The following is a 22416-nucleotide window of genomic DNA, read 5'->3' on the forward strand; positions in this document are numbered from 1 at the left end:
TTATGCTGCCAGATATATGGGGAAATTAAATGGGGAAGGGACTTTGTCTCATTTATAAACTCAGTAAACATTAATTGAATGAATGCCTTTTGCTCTAACAGCAAAGCTTTTCATTCTGATGAGCATTATGAGGCCCCTACCTCACTGCAACAAAACTTTCAAGAACAGGTTTGATTTTCTATCAGCGTAATTTCAAAGTAACTAAGTTGGTGATGGATAGGGAGGCCTGGCGTGCTGCAGTCCATGCAGTTGCAAAGAGTTGGACATGACTGAGCGACTGAACTGAACTTAAACATTTAAAATGTGAGCTGTTACTTAACCTCTTGTAGTAATTTTGGATGATTATTCTTTTCTGACATGCCAGAGACATGCAACTTGTACTTGAATAAAACTTAAAATAAGGACAAGTATGTTTTGTGCTTTATGACTGCTCCACTGTTGTAGTTTCCAATACATGGGAATAGCTGCCCCCCACCATTTTCTTTCTTTTCTGGCTGTGCCACACAGCATGTGGGATCTTAGTTCCCTGACCAGGGATTGAACCTGCGCCCCCTGCATTTGCAGTATGGAGTCTTAACCATTGAACCTCCAGGAAGTCCAGAAATAGCCTTTAATGTGAAGGCTGACAAATGGGCAGAGGAAAGAACATGTTCAAAAGCAAACTGAAGGATGAAAAAGCAGGTTATGCGCCATGATAGCTAATATATTCATACAGTTCTAAAATATTCTTGAAGGGAGCAAAATTAGAGATTGGTAGAGCACTGAGAGTCTTATCCTCCTGGCTAAGGACTCCGAACAGTAGGCAACTGCAGTCTCTTTGGCTCTTATTTTCATTTCAGGAAGCTTTGGTTCAGTTCAGTCGTTCAGTCGTGTCAGACTCTTTGTGACCCCATGAACCGCAGCACGCCAGGCCTCCTTGTCCATCACCAACTCCCAGAGTTTACCCAAACTCATGTCCATTGAGTCGGTGACGCCATCCAACCATCTCATCCTCTGTCGTCTGCTTCTCCTCCTGCCCTCAATCCTTCCCAGCATCAGGGTCTTTTCCAAGGAGTCAACTCTTTGCATCAGGTGGCCAAAGTATTGGAGTCTCAGCTTCAGTATCAGTCCTTCCAATGAACATCCAGGACTGATCTCCTTTAAGATGGACTGGCTGGATCTCCTTGCAGTCCAAGGGACTCTCAAGAGTCTTCTCCAACACCACAGTTCAAAAGCATCAATTCTTCAACGCTCAGCTCTCTTTATAGTCCAACTCTCACATCCATACATGATTACTGGAAAAACCATAGCCTTGACTAGCTGGACTACTGTGGTGAATATTGAGGATGGCCTGGAGAGGTAATGACCACTTGGAGGTGGAGACTGGGTTAGGAGGCTTCAGAAGCATATTCAGGTACAAACAAACAAACAAGACCCCCAAACTATGGCTATGTTAGGAAGGTGTCCTTTTGGGCTCCAGGCTGGACTGTGCAGCTTCGAGGGCTTCTTGCATCTTCTCTACTCCAAGCCAACCTGAGTGACTGAACTCTGGCCAACTGTTACTGATTTTGCAGCTATTTCTTTCTGAAGATCTTCGGTATTCTGTCATTCTTGGAAGTCATCTTCTTTCTCCTGACCCACTTCTCTTTATTCTTATAATATTGGCCTGAAAAGGTCACCACATGGTGTCAACTTTAGGAGAACGTCCCACAGTGTGAGCTGGTCTGGTAATAATCACATGGTCCTCTGATGGCTGACACTATCTTCAGAGGCGTGGCAGGAGTGGGAGGGGGCGGGATATGGTGCCGTATTCACGGGTGCTCTCTAACACACAACCATCTCCCTTTTCAATACTTCCTTTAAAGTAAAGTTTGTGCCCTAGTGGATTCCTCAAATTATTCCTGAATCCAGGAGGTAGATGAAATATATTACGCCCCAACTCTCTTGCTGTCTTGCCTTTAAATAAGCCTGTCATCGTCATTCAGTCACTAAGCCGTGTCTGATTCTTTGTGGCCCCATGGAGGTCAGCACGCCAGGCTTCCCTTTCCCTCACCACCTCCCAGAGTTCACCCGAGTTCATGTCCATTGAGACGGGGATGCCAGCCAACCGCCTCATCCCCCGCTATTCTCTTCTCCTTTTGCCTTCAGTCTTTCCCAGCATCAGGGTCTTTTCCAATAAGTTGGCTGTTCACCTCAGGTGTCAACGTATTGGAGCTACTTTAAGTAAAAATCATTGTGAAGAAAGAACTCCATTGCTCAGTTTACAAACATCCAAACCCTACTTCATCTGTTTTTGTTCTAATTAGTCCCCTCCAATCTTATGGAATCCCAATTATTAGATTTAAATGCTAAGACTGCTGTTATCACCCAGTTATAGCAAAGTCCTCTTAGTAAGAGAAGGATGCCTCTCACAACTTCCCCCTGCCTCATCCTTTACAAAGAACAAAATACTACTCTCAAAATCTTAAAAAGGGAACCAAAACCAGGGATTAGGTGAACATAATATCTATTTTTATTACGAAAACATTAAATTTTGACACATTGCTTCATTGCTTTTTTAAAAATCTATGATCTGACTTAAACCTATTCAGCAAAAATGCCAATAAATTATATAAACCATAGCTTGGGTCTTTCTTAAAACTAGGAACATAATATGTTTTATAATAATCAAACAATAATACTAAATCCGAGTTGTATGAGCTGTTAATTTGTAATGTGTTTTAATGTTTCGCTAAAAATAAAACCAAAACCAAACACATGCTAACACACCGCTGGAGAAGTTTCTCAGAAACCTCCTCCTCTTCACTGCGTGTCCGCAGCCTCCTTCACCGAGGCACAGAACACCGCCGTGTCACGTGTCAAGGCACTCGCTCTCAACTGTCCTGTCCTGCTCACATCAGGAGTCATACTGGGTGAAGGGCTGATGACCTATTACCCCCAGACCATGCTATCTTGCCTGTAAGTAAATCCATTTCTTCAAAAGGAAATCATGAGCTAGGAACTCCAATACTTAATTTAGAAACAGTGATTCCAACATACATTAAATCAAATGTGTTAGTACTTAAAAGTCACAAATTCTGAAAAGTAAAAACAGCAGACAAATATAGAACTTCCATAAACAACCAATGAACTAAGGCAAATAGCATTGCCACCACATGCCTGAAAAAAATGGTATATTTTTGGTGTCTGTAGTTCTTTGCAAATTATATTTTGGGACAGTTCGGTTCAATAAAAGATGTATATTCTACATAAAGTTAGAGTAACAGGATTATCAACATGGGTGGCATCATTTAAAAAATACATCAATAGTCATATTAGTGAATGTTTTCCACTTGGTTTCTAAATCTTTATTTTCTGTGGAGGCAAACCAAAGCACTGTCTTAAGACTCCATCTTCAAAGTTACAATATAGTCTCTATCATTCCTAGAGATTTTAAAGCTAGATATGACCCTGTTCCTTGCCATCATCTTCATCTTCATCATCCTCATCATCTTGGTCTCCAGATTCAAGTTCATCCTCTTCTTCAACCTGAAGGGAAAATATACATTTAACATTATGAAGATCTGGTCACGTCACATTCAACACAAAATGATATATACTCTGTGGATAAATTCTTTACTCTAGTAATTATAGTAGATTATGGGCCATCTGATTTCCTTGATTTAATATTCAAGGTTTCCTGTTATTTTTAATATAAGACAAGATACACAGGTTAATTTGCTGCCAGATGGGTACAACTCTCTACACATAAACCTGAACCAACACAGCAAAACGGGGATGGTACATTTGGATGGTGAGTGTCTCTGTTATCACAGGAGCAAGTCACTTTCCAGGCTCAGATTCCGAAAGAGAAGAGTTAACAAAAGCTGGAAATTGCATCTAATCTGTGTCTTAAGTCAATTGACATACCTACAAATATGCCCGTAGTATTGATATACAAGCATAACAACATTCCCAAGACACAGGACAATGTTTAAAAACACATCATAAAGAAACACATATAAACCATTTTTGGAAACATCGCAATCTTACTGGATGACCAAGTTCCTTGAGTTTATTCTTTAATGAAAATATTTTCTGATCTTGATCGGCCAACAGCACCAAGAGATCATCTTGTTCTTTTTTAGAATCTGTAATGTCCACCTCGAGCTTGTTTTTCTCATTTTGTAAGATGGCAATGGTGCTGTTAGATGAATCCAGCTGCTCTTTAATAGCAGTTCTTTCCTCAGACAGAGCTTTAATTTCATTCTAAGAGAAGAAAGGTGAAAATCACAATCAAAAATTAGTATTTACTCTCCTACAGTTTTAACAAATATATTCTTTCTATGACAGATCTCTGTACTCATGCAATCTGAAGAGTTTGGGGTTAGGTGTTGGGGGACAGGAGATTTAAAATATACACACACACACACACAGTCACCTAGTAACATGAGAATTTATGTTAGGCTATACATCAGAGATGACTGCTGTGAAAATCCGAGTTTGACAACAAAAAAATAGTTTTAATTCCCTACTCCTCAAAAAAAATCCTACTATTTCAGGTAATCAGAGGAATAAATAAAGACATCTTATATGCAGAAACATGTAAAAACATCTTACAGCAGAAGCCTGGTTAGCACCAGAGTTAGGACTCAAATTAAAAAAAAAAAATTTATCCCAACTTCACATATACAATTAAATGGGAAAGAAAGATAGCTTCAAGTAAAATCCATAGCTTAAATATAAAATACTTTGACCACAATCCAAAGGGCAAAATCACACATTATCTTTCTCTTACCATGTTTTAATTCCTACCTTTCTAGTTTTATTACTGTTACCTCATTCTTTACTTCATCCTATCTATTTTGACTTTTCTGTCACACAATAGGCTGGCAGGATTTAAGGTGTCTGTATTCTTTAGCCTATGGCTTGTGTATTAGCCAAAGCTATACTCCTTGTTTCTTACTGTGATTAGAGATTGATAAGAAAACTTAACTCTTTTTACTTTGACTAAAATATATGTTTTTACTTTCAAGTATACTCATATACAACCTTATTTTACATATTTGATACCATTATTTGAAATAGCATTTAGAAATATTCATTTGTGCCACTTTTAGTCATCAAAATAGGAATGGACTTATTGTGAGGTAAGATTACGTCCCATTAACTTTCTTCATAAATCTAAGAATTTGAGAAATTAAATAAAATAAAATCAAATTCCCTGGAGTTCATTTCACATCAAATACAATGAATAAAAAGTTTCACCAAACCAACCTTTAACTCTTTAGTTTCCTGCAATAATGCTGACAGTCTTCCTTCTACATCAGTAGTTTTTGTAGCTATTACAGTTTCACTCTCTCCTGGTACAGGAGCTGATTTTGCCTAAAAGTAAAAATTGGGAAAAAAAAAAAAATTTTTCTTTAAAGTTATAATCAATATGAAATTCTAATGATGATTTTTCTTGCTATTTTGAAATTTTATTTCCAGTAACAGAAAAATCTAATTCTTTCCAAATTTACCCTCAATAACATGCTCTCCCTAAAAAGATGAGTTGCCTTTACAGTGGAGCAGGAGGCTGGGTCAGGAGGGGTGTGGTACAAGCTCTCATCAGAGTATAAGGAAGGTTGGTTTAAGCAGCCTCAAGGCCAGATCAGGCAAGTTATCAATGACGCAGCTCTAATCTAGCTACGGCAGAGCATTTAATATGTAGAGAATACTTATTAGTCTTTTCCTCATAAAATTCCTATAAGTTAAGACTATACTATCATTTCAGAAAGACAGATGGGGAAATTGAGTTGAATGCCATTAACTGGTAAAATGCAAGTATTTACTTAAGGGTTATAGGAAGTTGTACTAAATAAAAAATTCTCAGTCCTTCCCTCATCTTTTTTCTTTCAAAATACTTGGAAGTGGTGGTGTTGATCTCACAAATACCTTAAAACAAGGAAAGGGCTTTGGAACTGGAAGAGGCAAAAGAATTTTGAGGTTCATGTTAGACAAAGTCTCAACTGCCTTGAAGACACTGTTGGCAGAAATATGAACATTAAAGGCAATACCAGTAAGAGCTCCTAAAGAAAGAGGCAGACTGTAGAGAAAGTTTCTATGGTCTCAGAGAAAACACATGGCATTGTAAACAGGATGCTGGTAGAAGTATGGATGTTAAAAGTTTTGGTGAGGTCTCAGATAGAGGTGGAGGCTTCCCAGGTGGCTCAGTGGTAAAGAATCCACCTGTCAATACAGAAGACCAGGTTAGATCCCTGGGTTTGGAAGATCCCCTGGAGTAGGAAACGGCAACCCACTCCAGTATTCTTGCCTGGAAAATCTCATGGACAGGGTCGCCTGGCAGGTTGTAGTCCATGGGGTCACGAAGAGCTGGACACAACTCAAGTGACTGAGCACGCACGCACATAAAGAGATGAGGAACATGTTATTTGAAAGTGGAGAAAAGGTGATCCTTATTATAATGTGGCAAAGAACTTGGCTGACTTGTGTTCTAGTGTTATGGAAAGCAGAACTTGTGAGTGATGAACTATGCTAGCTGAGGAAATTTCTAAGCAAAGCATTACAGGTGTGACCTGGTTTCTCCTTGCTGCTTACAGTAAAATGTGAGAGGATAAAGACAGATTGAAAAAGGAATTGTTAAGCAAAAGGGAGTCAGAACTTGATGATTTAGAAAATTCTTGGCCTATCCCTACTGCAATCAACGACAAAGCATGTCCCAGTGAAACACCAAGTGTGTGCCTGCACAACCATTTGTGAGGAGGTTACTCGTGTGATACACGGACCCAATCAACCTATCTCTGCAGAAGCTGGAATAGAGATGCGGTTCCCCAGGAGGGATCCAGGAGAACCTTCTTGCTTGTTGGCTTGGAACCCTGGGAATTGCATGGGTCACCAATAAGGTTTTTGATAATTTTATACCAGCAGAAAACCTGCCAGCTTAGACTGCAAGATGGGGTGAAATATAAAATACCAACAGGGACTTCCCTGGTGATCCAGTGGCTAAGAGTCTGCCCTCCCAATACAGGGTCCGGGCTCAATGCCTGGGTCAGAGAACTAGAGCCCACACACTGCAACTAAGACCTGGGGCAGCCAAATAAACAAATAAAATGCCAACAAAATGAACCACAACTAACTGATAAAACTGACCTGGCAAGTCTGACTATAATACACTGGCCAAGAAGCCTATGTGTCTGAAACTCTGGCTAATGAATACCTGAAAGGAAGGTGCTGACAAATTTGCTTCTTTTCCACAGTGGCTGAGAAATAACCTCCTGATCTTGCATATACTACCTTTCAGAACAAGAAAAAATCAATAACTTACAAATGCTTCAGTTTTCTGTAATAGCTCCTGTTTTTCGGCCTGTAGTTTGGTAATCTCCACAGACTGTGTGTGTAACTGAGACTTTAAAGTTGCCAGTTCCTAAGGGACAAAAAGAGTTGGGTTGTAACATTAAACAGTATTAATTTCATCAAGGAAATGTCTATTTACAGGAAGAAATTATTTCCTTCCTTGGCCTCTCTAAAATCATCACTTCCAAGTTTTAAAATTTAAGTGAAAGAACGACTCTTGAACTTTTGGTTCAAGATGGAGAATTAAATGTGTACATTAAACATGTTCACCTCTGCTTCCTTGTAAGATCCAGTGTGAAAAATCACAAAGGGAGGATAGAAGGAGGAAAGGAAGAAAAGGTGGGAAGAAGGGAGGGAGGAAGGTGGGGAAGGAGGAGGAAGAGAGGGACTGAGAAAGGGCAGGCAGGAGGGAGAAGCCCATAGGGAGAGAGAATAAGAGAAGAGAAAATAGCACTAAACTGTGGAATTTCAGAAAGCAAATGACAGTGGTAACCAACCGGCACACCTGTGAGGGCTGAAACAGAAGCTGACCTTTTAGAAAGCCACGCTGCTGCCTAGTGTATAATGCAGAACTACCAAAGGCCTGGGAACCCGCACCACCAGATGTTTTGGAACTGTGAGTAAAACTGGGGTCAAAGACAGTAGGGCTGAAACTCCCCTGGGGGTAGAGTGGTTAAGACTCCGTCTTGCAATGCAGGGGTGGTGGGTTTGATCCCTGGCCCAGGAACTAATATCCAACATTCCACGGAGCAACAAAGTCCACACGCTGCAACTGAGACCCGATTCAGCCAAATAAGTAAAAATAACAACAATAACAAAAACCCAGCAGGGTTGGTTGAAAGTCTGCTTAGAAATAGAGCACTGAATCCCTGTCCTAACTATGCCTCAGGTATCGTTTCCTTCTCTCCTGACTGAAGACTAGCGGTGTATTATTTGGAATGGGCAAAATAAGATGGTTTTAGACTAGGGGGCCACCAAACACTGATGAAAGTAGTAGTACTGTAGTGAAAGTGGTGGAATTAACTGAAAGTTTATGTATTAAGGCTGAAGTTTCCAAACTTCTTGCTCTCCACCAAGGGCAATCTTCCCCCACGATATCTGGCAGGTGTCTGGAGATACTAGGATGCTGTCATGTAAAAAGTTTTTTATTCGCTTAATATTTCCTATCATGAACATACATGTCTTTTCTCTGACTGTTCTGTTTCTTCACTTATCAAAGTAAGTTATGTAAAAATTACAGACCATTTGGTCTTCTTTCTATACTCTGTTTTACTATATATTATTAAAAAAACCCACAACTTATTTAAAATATATCTTTGGGAAATATGAAAAGTAAAACTTTTCACTTGGGATTTATAGACTGAGAGTATATATTAATAACTTAATTTATTTTCATTTTAATATAGTTTTAGATTTCATAAAATCAGAACAGCATATTAACTCTTCCTCATAAGAACAAAACATTATGGCCACATTATTGGAGAGTTGTAAATCATTATTGATAAATTATTATTATTTTTTAAAATGTTCCATTGTAGAATCCACTCTAGGGTACAGAGACATTACCAAAATAAGACATTTTGCTTCTCTCTGTCCAGGTATTCCCATCTGATCAGGCACGTCAGAGGGTGAGGACCAGCTGACTACTAAAGAAGGAAGTCAGTCCTAGGTTGGCCAAGCTGTTAATTTCTTTTTTTAGTATTACTTTTTTTAAAAAAAGAAACATATATTCCTTTTATAGAAAAGGAAGGAAGGAGAGGGGGATGGAAGGAAGAAAAGGCATATTTGCATTTCTAAATAATATAAATTACTACAGCAGAAAAAGTTATTTTGCTTTATTTTTAGCTAGTCATCTAACTGAGATATATACAAGTTTACTTTCTGTTTTTCCTTTTCCAATTCTAATAACCAACATTTTTCTGGAAAGCATGATTTAAATGCCCAATACATTTAACCAAGCAGTTACCAAGAAAATTAAGCACAAGATTTTGTATCTTCATATTTGCAGCTTATAAACATATTTAAAGTTTCCTTAACTGCTTACTGACAATCTACAAATAATCTGGGTAAGATGCTGAGATCTATTAAAAAGAACACCACTGAAAAACAAATACACCATAAAAAGCAAAATACCATTACTGGACAATTAAAACAGCTTCTGTATTTTCAAATGGCTTTTACTTGATAGAGAAGTGAAGATGCCTGACAAAGCAGTTCTAGATTAATGCAGGGCCGTTACGCTATTATAATTAAAACAAGACAAAACAGAGCCTGAATCAAGCTGAAAAGTGACCTGTTTTAACTCTGCAATTTGTTCAGAATCTCCTGCTGTTGCTGAAGACTGTTCATTTGTGCCAGGTGATGGTTGGGAAGATTTCTACAAAGAGCAGAGAGACAAACTGTGAAATAAATTCAGTTTAAACAGTTAGGAAAAAGCAAAACAAAACTGTACACATATAAGCTATGCCTAGTACATGTATACCAGAAAATTCCACACTGACATTTAAAATTTTATGCCCAAAATAACATTTCAACATAGCACATCTTGTCAACAAATTTTCCATAGCTAATCAACTCATACCAAGTAATTTATTAAATCTAAGCACTTAACTGAGATAATATGAAGAAAAGAGCATAAAAGCAGGTATTTACTGAGTGATTTCCATGTATTAAAAGAGCTTCATACAGAGTACCTTATTTAATTCTTGCAACAATGGGACAGATACCACCACAACCATTTTACAGCTCAGGAAACAAGTTTCAAGAGGTTAACCAAGTTGCTCAAATTCAGTTAGCTAGGATGCACTGATGCTTTAGACAGTCTGACTCCAGAGCTCACGTTCTAAAACCTTAAAATGATACTTTACCTTAAGGGATCCAGAAATAAAAACAAGCAGGATAATGAGAATTATTTTTGACCTCGTTTACAAATTTTAAAACACTCACTCACCAAATTTGCAATCAGAGAGTCTTTTTCAGCCAGTTGACTTTGTAAAAGTTCCCGATTACTTTTTAATTCTTCTATCTCTTCTTGCAGCCTACTAATTTCTTCCGGCTGAACGCCATTCATCTGAGCCCCATCACTGTAAGGACCTTGATGCTGACTGTCTTTTCCTATTAGGCATAAAATTTGAGAAGTCAGCATGAAATTTTTCATTTTTTGAGCTGACAATTCAAGTATAAAATAAACACATAATTTCCTGAATAATTACTTTGGAGGCACTTTTGTATGCACATTTCATCTTTGCAAAACAGTGCACTGACAAAAATAATGAACTGATGTTTTCAGGGTTTCTGGGAGGAAAAACAGCATAGTCTTTAGACTAAACTGGCTCAGTGATCTAAAATTAAGAATTATAGTAGTTTCAATTCCAATTCTATCAATTAATATAAGAGAAAATAAAATCCTTTTAGAAATCTTCACAAAAGAATAGCTTTCTATACGGCCTAAAAGAACTGATGAATTATTGTCATAAATAGAGGAAGCAAAAGTTATTTTCTTCTGAAAATTTTGGTCACCTTCATATAAATAAACTATGTTTCTAAGTAGCTAGCATTCCAATCATAAGCAGTATAGAAAGAGACTATTTACAAGCATTTGAGCCCTTAGCATGTGCCAGACACCAAACTAGAATTTTATATGTATTATTTCATTTAAATCTCAGCTCCACTTTGCAGATTAAAAAAAAAAAAAAAGGAAAGGTTAGACCAGTCATTCGAAACTGGCTATACATTAGAATCACCTGGGAGCTTGTAATAATCACTGATGCCTGGACCCAAACCCTAACTAATTTAATTAGAAACTTCAGTGGGGGGAAAAAAAAAGAAACTTCAGTGGGGGTCTCAGTATCGGTATTAAAAAAAATCTCAAGGGGTCTCAATGTGTAGGTAGCAAGGTTGAGAATCAATGGATAGCAAAGAGACGACTTCAAACTCTGACTTACACTTTTGTCACAGCGATCAAGGTTAAAGAAAGATGAGTCCACAAGAATAATCTCTTGGGGACACTACAATAGGAATGGCTAGCTACACTTACCGAGCTGTACTTTAAGAAGATTATACTGATCCTTGTGTTGCTGAATCTGAGATACTTGCTGTGTGACTGCTGTCTGGAGCTGTTCATTTTGACATTTTAATGTAGAAATCTGCTGCTTTAATTCCTCCAGTTGCAGATCCTGTGAAAGAAAACATAATTCAAGTGATTTAAATTCATACTAGTGAGCATTAAGAAGAACAAATGAAAAATCAGAGATTACTTTGGATGAGGATATTAAACTACTCAACATTTTCAAAATCATTCAACAATTAAGCAATAACACATTAACATATGTACTAAGGCCAGTCAATATGTAGCAGAACTGTAAGATCTCAAGGCCCCACTCCATGACACAACCTGCAATCTCACTGTGAGTTTTGGTTTGGAGGGCGGGGTGGTGGTGTCAATTTTAAAAACTTCATTTTATGATCCATCAAACTAAAAACTGCGTACCAAATTATTTAAGCTTAGCATATGTATGCACCTCTATTACTGTTAACACTAAAAGACAAGCAGGGGACTTCCCTGCTGGTCCAGCCCCTTTCAATGCAGCAGGTGTGGGTTCCATCCCTGGTCAGGGAGCGAAGACCCCACATGCCTCTTGGCCAAAAAAACCAACTCATAAAACAAGAAGCAATACTGTAACAAAATCAGTAAAGACTTTAACAATAGTCCATGTTAAAAAAAAAAAAAAAAAAGACAATCATAGAACATTTAGAATTTCAAAAAAAAAGCTTTCACTTCTAATCACCTCCTAATTTAACTGGTTGGAATGTGATCTGTGTGTTTATTTTCTTCTAATTTTTTCCAACTCAAATTTTTTAAACTTATCATAATCAGTCCATACATCATTTTTTAACTTTTAATTTGCCCACTATTCAATCATAATTTCCTCATATTAATCAGGAGATACAATATAATTTATATTCAAAAACAACACGAAGGCTGCTCTCCATTTTTCTAAATGATAGTATCATTACAATAAATATCTTAGTCAATATAACTGTTTTCCTGAATTTTGGAGAATTTCCTTAGGATTGATTTCCAAATATAATTCAGAGTTTATATAAACATTTTATAGCTCTTGAGGCTTGTTGCCTAATTGCCAAATGGTATTCTAATTGGTGAGAATATTTAAAATTAACATTTCTAAAGAAGAGTCATTATAGTAATTGTGTCAAATCACTCTTTTCTTCTTCCAAATCAACCATATTTATCAGCTCCAAGTATAGGCTATAATATTGCCTTCCAAGTTCTTATTTCCCACTGCTGTAAAGATTACATTTTACCATCTGGAAATGACTGTGATTTTGTACTAAGATGGATGAAAAATTCTAATAACCACGAACAGAGTAATGATTCAAATTTGGATCATTCAAAGATGATTCTAATTTACTAATTTGCTTATAAAGTGAAAAGCTCAGACTGAATGCTGAGTATACCTCCAGTGTACTTTTATTCTTTTTTAGAGTTTCAGTCCCAGCAGTATACCTTGTGGAGGGAGCTCTCATTTACAGGGCTCCACCCTGAAGCTCCTCCTTGCCACACCTGCCTGAGCTGTGCACAGTCAGCATGGGGCGGAGGGCAGTGCAGGGATGGTGGACCCGCCTCCCATGAAACTGTCTTCACGACCCTCGAACTTTAACACCAGTAATCTTATTTTACAGATAATACTGCAGCACTTCCTAGGATTCCATTCCAATAAAAGTATGTACGCCACAGTGAGGAACTAAATGAGAGAAGAAAACCAAGAAACACTGCTTGAAGGAATGTAAAGAAGCTAAGGTGCTGAATACTATGTAAGTGTGGGCTTCACTTGGTATCCTGCAGAGAAAATGTCAGTTGATTCTGAAACTGTAGTTTCAACTGAACTCATCATTACCCACTCTAATAAATCAGTTTCCTCTACTCTGTAGGGATACTGTGAAAATTAAATGTGACAGTGTTTAAATGTGCTTAGTGAGCACCCACAACACAGGAAACAAAAACCAGCAGTCACCACCATCATTGTCAGCTCCCTAATATCCACTCATCACCAGCATATCCTTCCTTCCCTCCAGCCTTGCCTCTCAAATTTCCCTTTACATAGCCAGCAAAGGTTCTGTGTACACATCAGTAACACGTGCCTTCCTTCTCTCTCCTTTTGCTGAGCTTAGTCATAGTTATCCTCTCAGGGGGACTCAGCTTCTCTGTTTTCCCCAAGCCCCTATCTAGATAAATTATGTACTTCTCAGTGCTGCCATACACTTCCAATTATCTTTACTACTAGACTTGCTAAACACATATTAAGCTCTCAGTTTGCTGAATACTCAGAGGCTTTTGAATTATTTAGGTAAATAATGAGTTTTGCTTTGTGTATCCTCTTGCATTTAGAAATGCCAACAGAAATTCTTCCCTAAAGCAGAAAAGTATGAGTGCTTAGTCATGTCCAACTCTTTGCAATTCCGTGAAGTGTAGCCCGCTAGATTCTCATGTCCATTGGATTCCCCAGGCAAGAATACTGGAGTGGGTAGCCATTCCTTTCTCCAGGGGCTCTTCCCAAGCCAAGGACTGAACCTGGTCTCCTGCGTTCAGGTGGATTCCTTGCCATCGGAGTCACCAGGGAAGCCCCAGAAAGTGTCTACACTCCCAGTGTAGCAGAGACTGTGCATCAGTACGTACTTGCTCTCGAATCATGTTTTTGTAGTGAGTCACAATACTGTCATGCTGCTCTAACGTTTTCTTCACCTCTTCTTCTTTTTTATCTTCTTCACTGGACTTATAAATAGCCTTAGTAATCACACCTATAAAAGAAGACATTTAAAAATACTGCTTTATTATCAAGACTTATCAGTAAAAACATATGGCCTAACTGCATGAAGCTTTGGGCTTCCTGGTGGCTCAGCAGTAAAGAACCTGCCTGCCAATCCAAAAGACGTGGGTTCAGTCCCTTGGTTGGGAAAAGTCCCCGGAGAAGGAAATGGCAACTCACTCCAGTATTGTCTTCTGGGAAATCCCATGGACAGGCTACCGTCCATGGGGTCGCAAAAGAGTCAGACATGACTTTGCAACTAAACAACAACTGCATGAGAGATCAGAAGTCATCTTTCCAATTCTTACTGAGTGCCAAAAGTCCTTCAATGGGCTATAGACCAAGAGCTAAAAAAAAAAGATACTTTTAGGCTTACCATATAATCTGCATGCATCCAGAATATACATATAAAATAAAATCACAGGTACTTTCTAATGAGTGTCAAAATGAACTCTTGTCGTCTTACCTTCAAGTTCTTTTACCAGTTTTGTAAACTCATGATCAAATATCATGTATTCTGGACTGGGGAAGTTTGGCTGGGGTTTCTGAGACGCTCTGGAATACAGCTCATGTTTGCTAATAAATCCTAGTTTCTCTATGAAATTCTCTTTGCCAATCCTCTTCTCTATCAGTTGTTTTAGTTTCTCTCTACAGAGATAAGTATATTGAGATGCTTAAAAATTCATAACAAAACAGAAAAGCCTGGTCTACATTATGCTTTGGCAGAAAAAAAATTATCATTATCTATTGATGACATCAGCAAATCATTTTCCCCTTACTTACTTCATATAGGTCTCAAGAGAGTTATCATTGAAGTAAATCGAAATGCCCAACAAAAGAGCACATAAGCCTTGGACCAACTGTTCCTCTTCTCCAAGATTTTCTGCAATTTGTCCTGTTAGCTGAAACCTTTGTTAAGAAAACTAACGGTTCATAGTATCAAGAATACTTCGTTTTACAATTTGAATCTGACATGTATTTCATGTAAGTTTCAACAAGAAATTCTATACACAATCTAAGAAAACATAGAACAGTGGTATACATGTATACCCCCCTCCCCACACACACACAGCTTAAGCAAGCATCATTATCACCTTAACCATTTAAAAGTCTGCAATATAAAGAGAATGCAACTATTTGAGGCATGGAGCTACCTCTAGTTGAGAAGAAGAAACAGAAAAGATAGAAAAGATAAATACTTACATGTATCTTACTAAAACATAAAGGATACAAATGGAACATTGGCTGAATTGTGAAGAAAGTGTGTCACTGCAATGGGGCAGTTGCTAAGCCAGGTACAAAGCAACATTAGTAATCCAACTCTTGTCTGTATCTTGCTTCCCTGCAATAAACAAGTTAGCAGAAATCTTTTTATGTTTTTCAAACCAGAAGTTGCCCTAAAATCCCTCCCCATCTACATAAAAAGACATTTAAAATCTTATAAAAGATGTGTCAGGAATCTGGATTTTAAAAATTAAAGAAGAAAATACACTCGTGTGTCCTGTTTGGACTGCACTTACGAAACAGAGAGCAGAAATTAGACTTGATCCATGTTTACAAGCATATACCAGGTTATCTAAAATAGTGGAAAACCTGATATGCTCAGGAAGAAATATATGTGGATGCTTATAATTTATCAATCTTAAAACACTTTAGCATAAATTTGCTGGCAAATTTAAAATGTTTCAAAAGGAATTAGAAAAAAACTAGAAAACAAATTCTACCTCCTTCAAAAAATTAAAAAAAAAAAAAAAAGACATAATCTCCTGAATTGTTTAGTTAAATTTCATTAAAGAATATATTTCTCTAATAGGAAAATAAATAAACCACATTACAAACTCCTGAGAAATGCCAAATTATGAGAAATAACAAGCATAATGGAGAAGAAAAAGATTTATTTAAATTAGCTAAGTGCCTCAAACCACAACTATACTGCTGCTAAGTATGTTAAACAATATTGAAAACTAGGATGTCCATCAACATTACACTTTCCTAAATTTTCATACAACAAATTTACATCCCTCATATGAGGTATTTTCTTAGCTCCTAATATTCAGTTCACTTCAGTCGCTCAGTCGTGTCCAACTCTTTGCAACCCCATGAATCACAGCACGCCAGGCCTCCCTGTCCATCACCAACTCCCGGAGTTTATTCAAACTCATTCCATTGAGTCAGTGATGCCATCCAACCATCTCATTCTCCGTCATCCCCTTCTCCTCCTGCCATCAATCTTTCCCAACATCAGGGTCTTTTCTAATGAGTCAGCTCTTCGCATCAGGTGACCATAATATTGCCCTTGCCCAAATTACATTGTGGTGTTGGAGAAGACTCCTGAGAGTCCCTCGGATGCAAGGAGATCCAACCAGTCCATCCTAAAGGAGATCAGTCCTGGATGTTCATTGGAAGGATTGATGCTGAAGCTGAAACTTTGGCCACCTCATGCGAAGAGTTGACTCATTGGAAAAGACCCTGATGCTGGCAGGGACTGGGGGCAGGAGGAGAAGGGGATGACAGAGGATGAGATGGCTGGATGGCATCACTGACTCGATGGACATGAGTTTGAGTAAACTCCGGGAATTGGTGATGGACAGGGAGGCCTGGCGTGCTGCGCTTCATGGAGTTGCAAAGAGTCGGACACGACTGAATGACTGAACTGAACTGACTGAACCTGCATTTTTTTTTTTTTTTGAACCTGCATTTTTGTTTAAGCAAAACAAAACTTGCTTGAAAGAAAATAATGGAAATTAGCACAATAATGCATCGCTTTGGGAGTAATTTCAGAAAATATCCAAAATACAATTCTTTAAAAATCAAGACAAGGGATGGATTCAAAAGTAAGTATTACTATGTTTTGAAAAATTTCCATCACTCACCCAGACTATTCTAATTTCATGAACCTTAATGTCAACATCTTGGCCCTTCTATAATCTTTTTTCAAGTACATTTAATTAAATTCAAATTAGACCTCTTCAAATGCCACGTAAGCATTAATTAGCATGATTTCGTTTTTACATAAAGCATTAGTTTTACTTTTTCCTTGCCTTTATGTCATTACTGTGTCCACAGTATATCTTCATGTTACCCAGGTAAACTGAAAATAAAATTTATTATAGGAATACCATTTGCAGGTGCCAAACATGCTGACATTGTATAAACAAGGGCATCCTATCAAATCACTGACTGATGTCTGAGTAAACAAAAATGGAATTAGGGTCAATTCTGAAAAGTATGTCCTTTGGGGTCTAGCTGAAGGTTAAAGAGAGCAAAGTCAAACATAACTGGTTAGAACCAGGTAGAAGATAGAATGGAACACCTTGTTTATTACAGTTTATTACAGCAACAATTCTGATTAGGAATGAGCCTACTCAAAACTGTGTATGTGTACTACTATGTGTAAAATAGACAGCTAGTTGGAAGCTGCTGCATAGCGCAGGGAGCTCAGCCCAAGGCTGAGGTGACCTGGGCGGGCGGGGCGGTGGGATGGGGGAAGTGAGAGCGATGCTCAGAGGAGGAGGAGTATATGTATACAGATGGCATTCATGCTGTTGTACAGCAGAAATTAACACAACACTGTCAAATAATTACCCTCCAATTAAAAAAAAACAGGAAAGAAATTCAATTAGAGGAGTCATGGAGGCCTCTTTTTATTTAGAAATGAAAGTTCTAAAGATGGTCTCATCAATAGGATCATAAGAATAACAAGATGTTAATTTTTTAATATATGATTTAGAAAAAATAATTCACTGCTATATCATGATGTCATTTAATTATAGTGAAGCTAACTGCTATTAAAATCTCTCTCTCCTGGACTTCCCTGGTGGTCCAGTGGCTAAGACTCCGACTACCAATGCAGGGGGCCCACGTTCAATCCCTGGTCAGGGAACTAGATCTCACATGCTGCAACTAAGGGTTCATATGCCACAGCTAAAGATCCTGCCTGCCACAGTGAAGATCAAAACATCTGTGTGCCTCAAATGAGATCCAGCACAGCCAAAAAATCTCTCTGTCTCTCACTGTTATCAATTATCCCCCATTGTAAGAAACAACCAAAGTCAAATATTTCTACATGTTGACAACATGGATGTACTCATTCTACTACTGGAATTTTTTCCAACTTGAAAGAATAAACAAACAAAAGTATCATTAAAGGGAGCCTTAAAAAAGTGGGAGAGGCTAAAACTGACCAAAAATCTGTTTGTTAACTAGTGAAAAATGCTCTCATTTTTTAGGGGGGAAAAAAGCTCTGTCTAAACTAAAAATGTTTCAAAATACTGTTGGAACCTTTATCTATCTGAGAATACTTCTGCCTACCATTCACAAATTGCATGATGCATTTGAGTTACACATCTACTGAAAAAAAAAAAATGGCTGAGAGTTATTTCAAATCTTGTTGCAGAGAACCTCGAACATTTCAGAAGAAATAAAGTATTATTCCAAAAAGTACATTAATAATAAAAAATATGTAAAGTTAACATTTTAAACAACTGGTGTTTAAGTATTAAAATGAGGTTCAAGAGTATTATGAATAGATTTACTTCCTAGTGGTGGGCTCTGGAGACAGAGAACTAATAGGAAAGGGACAAGATGGAACTTGTGGGATTATGAACACTATGCTGCATATTTTGTCTTGGGTGGTGGTTATAGAAATATATTCAACCATGAAAATCATCAGACTGAACACTTAAGGTCTGTGCATTTTACTGTATATAAATTATACTTTCCAAAATTTCCCTTTTAAATCAATGATATGCACACTTATAAAATTCTTTACTTAGTACTGAAAATTCTGACAGCTAAAGCTGCCAAATCTGTATGTGAGGTATTAACACGTGTTAAATCATGCTCATACACAAAGATACAACTCCCAATAGGACCTCAGTTATTAGTATCCACGCTGCATAACTGAACACATGCTCAAATACGGAACTAAAAGTACACACCTTTTGGGCCAAATATCCCAGAAAACAGATCAAAATCAAACACAAATCACACTCTCCCCCAGCACACATCAAAAACGAATCCAAAATGGTAGTGTAGCACATATATAACACCCAGAAGATGTTTAAACTCTTTCAAATTACAAATTTATACTTACTATTGTATATTTTCAATAACTTATATAATATAAAAGTCATCATGTTCTTTCATACGCTGATTAAAGACGAAATTTTTAACTCTTAAATTTTACTACCTCTGAAATGGTTTCATTGGAAATAAAGCAGCAAGCTTGGGTGAAAAATCACACCAAAAACCCCAAACCAAGGAATTCCAGAAAGTGCAAGCATCCCCAGAGGAAGCACAAGGAGAGCTTCAGACGCTCACTCCCACAGTGAGCGCCGGAGTAACACCAAGGCAGGACCGCCCAGAGAGAAACCCAAGAGTCACGGTAGAGATTAACTTGCTGACACATACAAGTGTGAGTAGGATATAACTTCAAACAAGCAGTTAAAAAAAAAACAATTAACAAAACCCAAGACAAAGAAAAAGGCTGGCTGTAGGAGGAAATGCCTAAGCCCAAACAAGTGATACATACCCGTCGGTTGATCTTATCACCCTGCAAATTATACATTAAAGATTACTTGACAATATTACTGCTTGAGAAAAATGTATACCTAGAAAAATCCCTCAAATACAGTCTCTCTAGCAACCCAAGCCAACAGTTTGGAACACGGATAGATCTAATCTTTTATTATACCAACGTATGTACATTTTAGAGGAGAAAGGCTAATTTTATAACACTGTGATTACTTAAAAGTGGGAAGACACCACTCTCTTGAGGATTTCTCATGCATTAGTTAGAATTGCAATGTTAGAGCTAAGTATGTGGTGATGATGGTCAGACAGTTAATTACTATTTGGCTTAAGAAAAGCCATTATACACCACTATGTTTAAAATAAGTAACTAATAAGGACCTACTGGGAACTCTACAGGGAGCTCTACTCAATAGTCTGTAAAAACCTTCATGGGAAAGAATCTAAAAAGAACTGGATATACATATAATTGGTTTACTTTGCTGTACACCAGAAACTAACACAACATTGTAAATAAAATATACTCTAATGCAAATTTGAAAAAAGAAAAGCTGTTTTCCATATACAGCAACAAGAGAAAGACAAGTATTAAATAAATAAGACTACGAATATTTTGGAGTACTTCTAAAAAACCACTAAGATAAATAATAAAGATAAAGCAGACTTTCAATCAAAGTAAACTGATTCTAAGTAACAAAGGAAGAGTTCAACTCTCTTTTCACTAGCTAATTTTTAAGCCTTCATTAATAGCTTCCTATGGATGGTACTGATGTTTCTTTAAGAGCTCACAATAAAACAATTCAACAAGTGTGGCAAAATTAAAAACTGAGAAGCACTCCACATATCACGGGGAAGGAATAAGATAATACCAGTGGATAGAGCAATTTTAGACTTATGGACTTTTTCACTCTCCTTGAACGATTCTGAACGTCTATGACTTTAAAGTTTTGCTTAAGCATCAACGTGAATCCTTTAACAGCAAGGCTGGCACATGTGGGCAAATCATCTAAAAATAGTAAGGGATATTCCTATATATCAATCTTCTAGCATTCACATTTCAGTGAAGCTTCGCTACCTTCTTTAGGAGTCTAAAGAAATGCAAACATTTTACATTTATTTACATCTTACTAGGTAAACTATACACCTTGGGGTTCAGAGGATTTGAGAGCTCACAAACATCAAGGGGTATACTGTTTAACTATATAAGCAATGGATTGGTATTTTATTTTTGTTTTCTGAAAGGAAGATCAATTGCCCTGGGAAGAGAAAGCGCAAGGTACACAGCTATGAACCACTCTATTCTATTCCCTCTCATACACTGACCCAAATACAGCTATTGAGCACTATGAGAAATTGTGTGGATGATATAAAAAGAAAACAAATCTACCCCCTCAAAAAAAAAAACAAAAAAAACAACCCACCACCTTTCTGTCCAGAACCTGTGTTTCCGTCCTGATGCAGACCTTATTCATTATTTGGCAAAACCATTCTGATAGGAGTATTTCCTGCTTTCTCGCCACAAAACCATTTGTTGTAACAGTGAGCTAATGAGCAGTTTTTGCCTTGTTCCCTTTCCATCTGCATCTACTAAGGACATCCTTAAATCCTTGCGTCACTGACATCAAAATGAAACTTTCCACCCCCTCCCTAGAGAAATCTTGCTGGTCACTTTACCTGTGAAAGAATGTTGGTGCACTGCTGCAACAAAGAAACTGGAGGATTGCCGATACTTGTAGCAAGTTGAACCCTGAGCAACTGTTCTTTCTGGGTAGCATTTTCTTGCAAAGCATGGGCAAGGGCCACGGCAGCACACCAGTTTGAAAGCGAATCAGTAGAAAATAAACCTCCGCATAACAACTGACCAGCTGAGACCGTATTGCCTGTTGCTACAAAGGTGGCAGGCAGATAATAAGGTGAAAATGAATTATGTTGTTTCTAAACACACAAAAATAGTATGAAATAATACTTAAAAATCTGTTAATTAGCAGTATTAACTAACACTTTCAAAAGTTTGTTTTTTTTCTTTTTCTTTTTAAAAATATGGAACGCTTCACGAATTTGCGTGTCATCCTTGCGCAGGGGCCATGCTAATCTTCTCTGTATTGTTCCAATTCCAGTATATGTGCTGCCGAAGCGAGCACCAAAAGTTTGTTTTTATAAAATAAAATTTAAAAGATGACAAAGAAGTATCTTGAAAGGAAAGTAGCAAAACAAAGAAATATTAGAACACTTCAGGCATCAAACTGATGATGGTATATTCCAGAAATTATGACCTTAATTAAAAACTACACTTCTAAAACAAATTGAGAAGAAATGTTATATATATATATATATTTTTGGAAATGTTATATTTTAAACATCACATTACATACTAATGTTTTACATTTTAAATATCTGCTACACATTTATTTTTTACTATTAAAAGATAATTATTTATTTAAAAAATTAGAATTAAATTATTTACCATCAATAGTGGAAGGCAGAAGTGTTGACACAATTTCTCCTTGTCCTTTCTGATTTTTATATAAGAAACACTGGAAACAGTAGAGAACAGCACAGCGTAATACAAATGGCTGCCTTTCATTAACCATGGACATGAGAAGTACTACGATGGCTGGTCTGTTGCATTTAAAAAGAAAAGAACAAAAAGAAATATTAAAGTCTACAAACATAAAACAACAGCTAGTCATTTTTGTTGACTGAAAAGCCATAGCCAGAACAGCAGCAAGTTAACTATTTTCAT

At 37.3% G+C, this 22416-nt stretch overlaps 1 protein-coding gene and 1 non-coding gene across 3 annotated transcripts in view; both read right to left on the bottom strand.

Annotated features, from left to right (window-relative positions):
- Positions 1–2468: 2468 nt before the first annotated feature.
- The window catches only part of USO1 (USO1 vesicle transport factor), a 76017-nt gene continuing 56069 nt past the window's right edge, over positions 2469–22416 (bottom strand). The window contains exons 12-25 of one of the 2 annotated variants that reach the window (XM_061145772.1): positions 22138–22292; positions 21348–21559; positions 19675–19695; positions 15373–15483; positions 14925–15043; positions 14608–14789; positions 14012–14133; positions 11351–11489; positions 10265–10428; positions 9608–9691; positions 7286–7384; positions 5236–5343; positions 4012–4227; positions 2469–3507 (exon numbers count right to left, since the gene is read on the bottom strand). In XM_061145772.1, coding sequence (XP_061001755.1) covers positions 3418–3507; positions 4012–4227; positions 5236–5343; positions 7286–7384; positions 9608–9691; positions 10265–10428; positions 11351–11489; positions 14012–14133; positions 14608–14789; positions 14925–15043; positions 15373–15483; positions 19675–19695; positions 21348–21559; positions 22138–22292 — 1822 coding nt within the window. In that variant the 3' untranslated portion in view covers positions 2469–3417. The remainder of the gene's footprint in view (positions 3508–4011; positions 4228–5235; positions 5344–7285; positions 7385–9607; positions 9692–10264; positions 10429–11350; positions 11490–14011; positions 14134–14607; positions 14790–14924; positions 15044–15372; positions 15484–19674; positions 19696–21347; positions 21560–22137; positions 22293–22416) is intronic. The other variant, XM_061145773.1, reaches the window with a different exon arrangement.
- LOC133058936 (U6 spliceosomal RNA) lies at positions 21708–21814 on the bottom strand. Its single transcript, XR_009693444.1, has one exon. It is a non-coding gene; the product is annotated as a U6 spliceosomal RNA (small nuclear RNA).

This window comes from Dama dama, chromosome 6, assembly GCF_033118175.1.
Source record: "Dama dama isolate Ldn47 chromosome 6, ASM3311817v1, whole genome shotgun sequence".
Taxonomy (NCBI): domain Eukaryota; kingdom Metazoa; phylum Chordata; class Mammalia; order Artiodactyla; family Cervidae; genus Dama; species Dama dama.